General features: G+C 34.2%; 1 protein-coding gene across 1 annotated transcript; it reads right to left on the bottom strand.

Moving 5' to 3' along the window:
* Positions 1-718: 718 nt before the first annotated feature.
* Positions 719-10,659, bottom strand: LOC149230613 (formate dehydrogenase 1, mitochondrial-like). The gene is made up of 3 exons (XM_089376106.1): positions 10,505-10,659; positions 2,768-2,977; positions 719-1,176 (listed from the first exon to the last, which is right to left on the bottom strand). The coding sequence occupies exons 1-3, from the start codon at positions 10,631-10,633 to the stop codon at positions 979-981; spliced, it is 537 nt and encodes a 178-aa protein (XP_089232232.1). The 5' UTR covers positions 10,634-10,659; the 3' UTR covers positions 719-978.
* Between the last annotated feature and the right edge of the window lie 200 nt (positions 10,660-10,859).

The raw sequence follows: 10,859 nt of genomic DNA, 5'->3' as shown, positions 1-10,859 counted from the left end.
CTCATTTTGTGTCCACATTTGCATATAATTTTGTGTCTGAGTTCGAGCCTAAATTTGCATGTCATTAGGAATCATTTTTTACATCCAATATGGCATCCTTGGTTTCACCTTTTTTCAGCCCCATTTTGCATCTTGTTTTATGTCTTTTCTTACATCGTTTTTTTTTCCTTTTTTGCACCCAAGTTTGCATCCCAAATTTACACCATTATTTGCATCATCATTTGGCATATTAATTTGTAACGTTTTTTGCTTCTTTTTAACGCTCAACTTTGCATCTTATTTTACATCTAGTTGTTGTCTTTTTTTGCATCTAATTTGGTGCCCATTTATGTGTCCTTGTTTTTGCCCAATTTGATATCCTTTTGTATGCCATGTTTTGTTCCCTTCTTTGTGTCAACTATTGCAAAATTTTTCACTTCTAATTTAAAACACTTTGTATGTCAATTGTTTGCATTTTGTATTAATTCCTAGTTTAACATCCAATTTTACTTTCAATTTTGCATCCATGGTTACATCCGCATTTGACTTTTTATATAGAGTATATTTTTCTTTACATATATGACCCCCTTTATAGATTCATAGTGAAATATATGATAGTTCTAAATATCATTAAAGCATATATCACAATTCAAAATCATTTGTAAAGAAATTTAAGAGAAATTGACAACATCCATCCAAAAAAATAACAATGTGTCATTAACAATTTTCAAAACATGTATAAAATAGCAACATAATACTAATAAAATCAGTATTATTTTTAATCAAAACAAGTAAAATTCAAATATGATTAACAAATCAAAATATTTCATGAATATCGTTATTCTACGATAAATTAACAACATACATAAATCAAACTCATCGTATGATTACAAAATCAAAATGTCTCATTGATATAGGGTAAATTCACAACACCCATCTAAACATAACAATGTCATTCTACACAATAATTTCTTCATAAAAAACAATGCATGTGCATGCCTAGCTACCACCACCAAGATCATCCTCATGATCATCTTGACCATCCTCATTACTCTGATCCACATCATCACCAACACCGCAACTATCATCATCATCTCCTCCTTCACCACCATCATCCTCATCCTCATCCTCATCATCTCTTGATATATGTTGAACATAATTTGGATCATCGTCTTGGCAATCATTACCTATAGCATTCTGACAAAAAAAATCAATATTACATGTTAGTATTAATTACATAACACAACGCATGTTTTTGTTATACAATGTTAACCATAAAATGAGGTAAGATATACTAGCATTTGCACCAGATGTTGCAAAGGAAATGCCGTAAGGCATAAATTGAAAAATACAAATACAACAAAAGAATACTTTGATAAAGAATAAAAATATATTGAATGCTCAAATCAATGCCCCATTAACTGGAAGCATTTAGTAGACATATCTATCAACATTAGGATTATACACAATGATCAAGAAATTTTCCATATACAAACAACAACTTCCACAACAACTTTTTGTCACATCCACATTTTAAGAAATGCCTTGGAACGTGATCGGAATCTTCCATATTGCCTTTTTCATTATGCAGATAAATCTTCCATATTGCTATTTTCATCATGAATATTGTTAGTTCATTGTTGTAAAGTGTTAGTGTGTTAAATTCAATACTATAAGTTCGACAAGTGAAAAACATTCCTCAATTAGCATAATATACATTTTTCTCTCACCGTGTATTTTTCAGTCAAAGAGCACAAGTAACATATTAACATGTATTTTCCCTTCATTATTTTCATCATAGAGCCAAGAAATCTACGCCTTATCTATAAAGTAACAAAAACATTTTGAAATAAGTTTAATATTTCAAGCCAGTGTCTAACCTATAAAGTAACAAAAACTTTTTGAAATAAATTTAATATTTTAAGCAATTGACTAACCTACTTTAATAATTGAAAAATTCTCAAAGATGAATTATACTCCATAATAAGAGAGCCAACATTGGAGCCCATACTTTCACTAAAACCAAAAGAAACACAACCACTTGTTAAGAAGAAATTCAAGTAATAACAATAAAACAAAAATAATAAACATTAAAGTATAAAATGGTATTTCCAACACACAAGTATAAATATACATGCTCTATGTCCATTGTTAGATTAAATGGGTGTGGAGAAAATTAGTAGAGAACCCAAAATTGTATTTCTAATTAGGATGGGTGGAGAAATGCTTTAAATGCGGGTTGTTGTCATTCTAATGAAACCCTTTGCAAAGGGGATGTTAAGATTCTGAGAGAAAAGCTAGGCTTGGTAGAGAACACCTTCCTTGTTAAACATTCCCCTACTGTAACCAAAAGGAAAGGGCAAGAGAAACAATAATTAGGTTTTTGTTCACAAGTTGTACAAAATATATAGGTGCTATTGATGTTTGAGTGAATAATGGGAGAGATTATTTATGAAATTGGGATAAGGCGCACCTAGTTTTGTCAGAAAGAGGCATATTAATGACAAGTACATCACATTTAGGTAGCATTTCGTCAAGATTTGTCTCCAATGTTGCTCCAGTTTCCTTTTCCAATTAGTGTCCAATAGAAAGACGGTCGTGGTAAAGAAGCTTACAATTGAAGGGCTGTACAAAGGAACGCAATTCAATTCAACATCATGTAATGTTTATTATTATTAGATTGAAATTTTGAAACAAACAACATGCATGCATAAGAATTATGGAGCACTGATTTTTGAAAAGAAGTTTGCAACATCATGAAGTAGTACTAGATCCTAAGAATGAATACCTTCAAACGCTTAAGTAGTTCTTTGCCAATACGCCCTGCACCAATAGAACCAATAGTTTTCCCTTCTAGATCATATGACCTGTAAGAAATTGCTGCCACTTTCCAATCACCCTCAACAATTTGCTTATATCCAGGCACAAAGTTTCGCATCAATATGAGAATGCGCATTAGCTCATCTTCTGCCACGGATACCACATTACTTTCGCTGATCTTCAACCAATGATGATACAAACAAATCAATGGAATTAAAAAATATATCCAATAGAAATAAAATGCGTTTTTTTAAAAGTAACTCCTAAAGTGAGAAAAATAAAGTTAAAAAATATAACAATGACAATTGTGTAGTTAAAGTGTAACCAAAACAAAAATATATATACAACAATAGAATAAATAAAATGTGTTGTTTTAAAAGTAACTCCTAAAGTGAGAAAAAATAAAGTTAAAAAAATATAACAATGACAATTGTGTAGTTTAAGTGTAACCAAAACAAAAATATATATATATATATATATATATATATATATATATATATATATATATATATATATATATATCAATAGAATAAACCTATCAAGTGTGGATCAAGCAGTTTGTGTCGGATTTAGCCCATAAAATGTCATTTTCAAATTTAACAATAGAATAAACCTATCTAGTGTGGATCAAGTAGTTTGTGTTGGATTTAATTCATGAAATGTCATGTTCAAATTTAATGGAGAGGGGTCGATTTAATGGAGAGGGGTTGAGAGTGGGAGCCACTTGTGAAGGGTAAAAATTATTCCGTAAGGCACTTAGTGAGACAGAGCCTTGCACAAACCTATTGACAACATCCTACAATTAGACAAATCATTCTTCCATCAACCATTGGAGCTGATCTCAACCTAAACACAGTTTAACTGATTATATATATATATATATATATATATATATATATATATATATATATATATATATATATATATATATATATATATATATATATATATATATATATATATATATATATATATATATATATAATGCACTGGAAATCTAAAAGTAGCATAAACATAGAGATACAATTGGAGAGTCTATACTGGTAATCTGGAAAGCTTGGTGCTAAGCAAAAGAGAGTGATGGGATGATGTCAATGTCCTCTAACCTTGATGAGGAGGGGCGGGGGGGGCAAGCTATTGGCTCATTGTTGGAATTGTCAAGCTCATGAAAGGATCCAATTGTATGATATACTATGTGAGGCACCCGAATGAGGATGCTCTGCTTTCTTATCTAATGAACTTTTGATAATATCATCTCTACTCTGCTGAATGTGGGGGCAAAAAGTCAATTGCAAGATACACCTAGCTAATCCAAGCCTTGCATAATCCTAGTGACAACATCCTGCAATTGGATAAACCATTCTTCCATCGAACATTGAAAGTGAACCTGACTTGAACTCAACCTAACTGATATTTTATATATATATATATCACACACAATGATAGTCTGCACAAAGCAGAAAAAAAAAAAACTATCAAACTATCTAATAGTAGCATAAATGTAGGGATACAACAAAGTGTCTACATTAAAAGTCTGGAGAGAGGGATGGGATGATGTCAATGGTGGTGGGAACCAGGCTATTGGATCACTGTTGGAATTGCCAAAAGCTTAAGAAAGGATCCAGTTGTGTGATCCTACGGGAGGCATAGGAATGATGATGCTCGACTCTCCTATCATCTAATGTCCAAGCAAGGAAACTCTTGAAAATATTATCTCTGCTCTGTTGAATGTAGGGCTAGTCTAATAGGTGGAAGGTGCCATACTCTGGATCAGTCTGGAGCTGGTTTACCCCTAATGGGTGGAAGGTGCCATACTCTGGATCAGTCTGGAAATGGTTTACCCCTAATGGGTGGAAGGTGCCATACTCTGGATCAGTCTGGAGCTGGTTTACCCCTAATGGGTGGAAGGTTCCATACTCTGGATCTGTTTGGAGCTGGTTTACCCCTAATGGGTGGAAGGTACCATACTTTGGATCTGCAAAGTATCTGTCTGGGGCTGGTCCATAACTCGCTCTGATTATGTATGGCCTAGTCTAATAGGTGGAAGGTGTCATACTCTGGATCATTCTGGAGCTGATTTACCCCTAATGGGTGGAAGGCGCCATACTCTGGATCTATCTGGAGCTGGTCCATAACTCGGTCTGATTATGTATGATCTGTAACCTAATATGGCACAACCCCGAACAGGTGTCAAAGATGTTGATTGACCACCAAGGCAGAAGGTTGAGGTGAGATCCCATCTAAAGTTGAAAGGAAAGAAACTATGGATAAAATCCTGGCTGCTCCTCTGAATCCGGGGTAGAATAACAGTTAGGAAGTACCCTGCTCTGGTTTCCTCTTCAGCTAGTCCACATGTCACTCTGATCATGTGTGGTTTGTAACATGATTTGGTTGGAACCTATGAACAGACCTCAAAGATGTCGGTAGACTACCAAGGGTAAGATTACGAGGAAACCCGAGAGACCTCAACTCTATCGTGTAGTAAAAACTACATGAGAACATTAAAATATGAGTAGTTCAACTATATTATTATATTTAGTCATACATCAACAGACACAGAAGACAGTTAAAACAAAAAAGAGAACATATAAATTATCTTGGTACTCTGAGAAGTGTGGCAGGGGATTGTAAACTGAATCGTATAAAGCTACCAAAAGAATTGCTAACTTGTTTTCAAGACAATTGTTGCTTGAGAGAGTGAGACTGAAATATAGCAGAAATTTCAAGAAAATCAAATACTTCCCAGACCTTCAGAGTCGATACAACTGAGATAGGTACAATTTTTAGGAGACACCATTATACCAAATAGAACGCAACGTAGGTCACCACGGTTAAAGAGAGGACATCATAACGAAACAACGAATTAAACATGGAACCGTCATTTCTAAAGGAAACAATGGTATCTAAAGCTGTTCGAAACGTTCGAAGGAAGGAGCAAAATTTCATTTATAAGAAAATAGTAAACTTCGTCCACAACAACGCTACTTAGGGTGGAAATTGTTGGGAAAACCACCACAAGAAAGGAACAAAAAATGGGAAGGCTAGAAATGCAATTATCTTTGCCCTTGAAATGTCTGCTAAAAGGAGAGGAGAGTTCGAAGGAAATTAAAGAACTCAAAAGGCAGTCCTTGGAGTCATCATTGCCCGATTTGAGAGAGCTTCCATTTTTTGAAAGAGTTGTTTTACTTGCACCTCCCCTCTCCATTTTGTTAAAGAGTTGTTTCACTTGTTATGCTAGAGTTGTTCGGTTGTTATGGAGGAAAGGCATTCAACAATTTTCAAATTTGAACCTCTTTAGCATTATAGTGTTCCACCCCTGATTCAAGCACCTGAAACTCTCTGTTTTATTTACAAGAAAATAAAGAGAGTGTTAGTCTATCTATGTTTCTCGAGATATAATGCCCCATATCCAAAATACGAAAGCTACAGGAGAACAGTTATTACACAGTACAATCTCACCATTACAAAGGAGTCGATAAAAGACGAAATGCATTAAAGCTTTCCAAGAAATTGCAAAAACATACAATAACACAAGTGAAGATCAAGGTAAATCTGCACTACATGTTGGATTGGGGATAAAGCCAATATCATAGCATGAGATTGACAATTAAATGAATTGTAAATAATAATGGAATGATATAGCCTACAGGCTGAATATAAACAAGAGAGTTATTATTTCATTGTTATTAATTTATTATAAAATCACATTTTTTAAAACAATAACTATTTTTATTTCAATACCAACCATTAACTAATTTCTAAGAATAATTCTAATTATTGTTGTCCACTTCATCTTCTTTCCATTTCTGTACCATGAGGGAAAAACCCAATACCATTCCTATATCTTAAAATTAACATTAAATATGTCAAAATAGCTCAAGCATATTTTTTCAAGCATATTTTGGAAAACAATCATTACAGACGGATTAAACAAAGAAGAGCGCTTTGAGATCTTCCGCAAATCTTTCAGGAATGTAATAAGAGCAAAATAAAACCCATGGGTAAGTACAGCCAAAAGGATAATGAATCAATCTAGTCACAGTAAATATCAATATGATAATCTAGGTAAGATGTATTGTCACTTTTCCTGATTTCAGCCCTCTTGGCACCGGTAGGTTACCTATATCCTCACCGAAACCAAAGTAGAAACAGGCTTGGCTGGGAGACTATCTTTCAAAATTGACAAGGTATTATTTCTATCAATTAGAATGCACATCCTCAGGTGTTCAAGAATAATTAATAGAACAGTTAGCTAGATGAGCAGATCCAATTTAGAGAATCTCACTCAGATCTACTTGACATCACCTCCATGATTTAAATAATGATTGGAGGAGTCTTAATACTCCAGAGTCCAGATCACTTAACATACAGAAACTAAGGCAGCCAAAGAACAATATCCCATCACTCCCATGCCACATATATATGTTTAGGTATAGTTGGAAGGACACATACCTTTCCTGTAACTAATTCAGCAAGGTTGTCATTACAAGTTTTGGGCTATGTTCACTGCCCTGGTATTGAAGGTTATACAGGTTGTTCACCTTAATTACACACATCAATGCATATATATGTTCAGGGTTTAAGCTCATAGGCATGTAGCTATTACAACAAAACTACAAGTGTAAATATATAATACAGTGAATTCATTTCTGAGAAAATTCCAAGTTTAGCGTTTGTTCAAGCCAAACAGTCATAAGGTTCTGAGTATCTTATGGTCAAGCATCTCATCAAAAATGCATTCCATCACATTTTATCAATACCCATGCACTATCAAAAGACACGACTCTGTTCCTTCTCCTTGTTATCAAAGGACACGACTTTCTATATGTTAATTTATACAATCTTAATTCTTATTCTATTCTTTATGTACTTTCTAAATCCTAATCCAACATATCCTAGATCCAACTTCTGCATATCCAAGGATTTTCATACTTCCACCTTCATACGTTTCTCACAACAAGACCCAAATATAAACCAAGGCTCTAGAGGAGAAACAAGAAGAGAGGAGTGTAGTGACCAACCTGATCTGATCTGCTAATAATACTACAAACTAAAAGATAACTCTCACTTTATTGTTTGTAGCTTCTTGGGGGTGAATGTGACAATGCTATATATATCATAAGGATCTGGAATTTGATATCTCCTCTTTGTTGTGGGCTGCTGGTTCCAGGGTGAGAAGAAGTGGTATAAAAGTCCTCTAAAAACGAAGGTGAAGGGTGTCATAGTGAGGTGGTTTTCCAGTTGCTTGTATCTATATAAACTATAAATGGATCTTTACTATAAATTATTCTAAAGAGTTTCTTCAACTTACTTTAATATCCTTTTAAATTAACTCGTCCTCTTCTCAAAGACCCATATATAAATAAAGCATTGTTCATCTTTTCAAAGCTCATGTCTTAAGCATTCCATTAATACCAATAATAAAAAGAAGGATGATGATTCCGATGTATGTAATTTGTAGTTCTTGTTGCCTATGAAGTCTAAGGAGCTTAATCCCTCAAGAGTAAAATAGTAAAAGGAATTTAAGTCTCGGTCGTATTGTTAGTTCCTAATCTCCTACTAACAAAGACATTCTGCTATCTTTTTTCAGGAGTCAAGACTAAACTGTATGTAATCCAAAACATACTTTCTTTGTCCAAGATTTCCCTACTTGTAATAGATTACTACAACCACATTTACTACAAAAAGAAACCAATAACTCCTAATTATTATTCTGATGCCTTTGCGAGTTACTGATTAGATAATATAAACAAAGGAGTTATTCTTTATTCCAAGTGATACTAAACTAATAAGAAGACTAATCATACTATTCTTGTTTGTATTATCTCTGTATCTTTTCTATCTAAAGTAAATCTAAAGAGGAAGAATTGCTTGTCCTAATCAAGTGGGGTGAGGATCTAGGGCGACCAATGGGAGAGGAAGGCCTAAATGAGGAACACACTTCTTCTGCTGCTAGGGCCTGGGTTTTTAATAGGATAACCACAGGGATATGTTGCAAGGACAGGGGAATAATTGGTTCTATGCAATGCCATGATCTTCTTTACAAGAGTCGCTGCTAATCCCTTGAATGTATCTTGTTTTTTTTTTTTTTTGCTTCTAGGATGGACCTACTTAGTCCTTCAACAACTAGAAGAAATAAATAAGGAGACAAGGTACAACCTTGTTTTAAGTTTTAACCCTCTTGAGGGTCTTAAGAAATTAGAGGCTGAACCATTTATAAAAAATGCATAAGAAGCTTAAATTACACATCCCATAATCTAATTTACCAGTGGTAAGTTGAAACTAATATGGATAAAAAGAAGTATCAGAAAGAGCCAAGACACCCTTTATAAGCCTTGGAGAGGTTCAACTTGATCACCATTATTGTAACATTTTTGACTTGAATAATATGGAGGCCCTCTTGTGCTGAAACAATCGCTTCACGGATCTGACGATCCTCTAGAGAACTAAGCGGTTCTGTTATATGAACTTACAAACTAGTGCTTTCAATCTGACAGCCAAAACCTTAGCCATTATCTTATAAATACAATTAGACAAAGAAGTGGGTCTAAAAGCATAAAAAGACTCAGGTTGATCCACCTTTGGAATGAGTGCAATAGAGGTCCAGATGAAGGAGCCAGGGAGCCTTACTAAAGCTTCTCATTTCTTCCACTACCTGAAGTAAGTTGTCTCCCAACACTTCAACAAATCCCAGGTAGAACTCCACAGTCCACCCATAGGGATTGGGACTCTTTTCCTTATGGAAAGTGGACAAACACATTCAAAAGTGCTTTTCTGGACAGATCACCATTGCTGGAACTTTGTTGACTTGAATAGTGTAGAGGCCCTCTTGTGCTGAAACAATTGTGTCATAGATTTGACAATCCTCTAGAAAACCAAACTGTTCTGGTTAGATGAAGTTAGAAAGTAGTGATTTTAATCTCACAGACAAAACCTTAGCCATTATCTTATAAATCCAATTACATAAAGCAATGGGTCTAAAAGCATAAAAAATGTTCAGTCTCAAAACTTTGAAGTAAATTTGTAAAGAATGTAGCATTAGCTTTCTTGGCTTAGTGAAATCCCTAATTTTCTATCCTATTTGCCTGTCTTAAAAATCTCACGAAAACCTGTAAAGATTGTGCCATTGTGTACGCTTAGTCTCTAAAAGCCCTAGCTTTCTATCTTCTTCTATGTAATTTGAATAGAACACCATCACATACCAGAATTATCAATTCCCATTCTCCAAAACATTTAAATGTGCGGAACTGAGACAGAAATCATTCAATCAAACCACTCGAAATGCATCTGAATGCTGATCCATTAACTTAAAGAACTTCTTCCCAAACTCTGCCATTTTTTAAACAAAATTTTGAGCACAACCTTGTCTAGTCCATTTATAGAGAGCGTTAGTTTATGAAATCTTGCCTGTAAGCCAAAATAGAGTCAAAATTTTCCATTGAAAGCTCAGAATAATTGAACCAGAAATAACCGTTGTGAAATTTGCTGCTTAAAACATTGTTTTGAGCACGGCCTCTTTCTTCAGATTTATTTTAGATAATACGGTAGCTTATTTAATGAAATATTTCCAGAAAGTTGAAATATGGCAAATTTTTCCAATCAAGAACTCTAAATAATTTCATTAGGACAAGGCGTAGAGGATTCATGACGGCGACAAGAAAATAATGGCCCTTTGCAATTTTAGCACTCTCTTGCAGAAAAATACCTTTTCTGAAATCGTTTTGACCACGAAGAAACGCAGATGAACTGTTGGAAGTCGTGCAGAGAGAGATCTGGTGGCTCGTGGATCGATTCTGGGGCAATGTTTATGCGATTGCAAACCATGATTGTTCATATGCGAGCTACTGAGCTCGTTGAGAGGGATACGCACAATGGCGCCAAACTACCAAGAGGATTTGAATTTAAAGGCAGGATAGAATATCTACCATCCGATCATGTCATCCACGGCCATATATTTGTGTTTCAGTAAAACGGATTTTCAAAGAATTTGAAATATTATACATTTTATAGAATTTGAAATATTATACATTCTATTATTTAAGCTGAATAATAGTTTTACT

This window comes from Pinus tabuliformis, chromosome J (assembly GCF_031772625.1).
Source record: "Pinus tabuliformis cultivar Carrire ecotype Pingquan chromosome J, CPIR1, whole genome shotgun sequence".
Taxonomy (NCBI): Eukaryota; Viridiplantae; Streptophyta; class Pinopsida; order Pinales; family Pinaceae; genus Pinus; species Pinus tabuliformis.
Note: the sequence above shows the minus strand (reverse complement) of the source record. Positions and strands in the feature narration are given on the sequence as shown.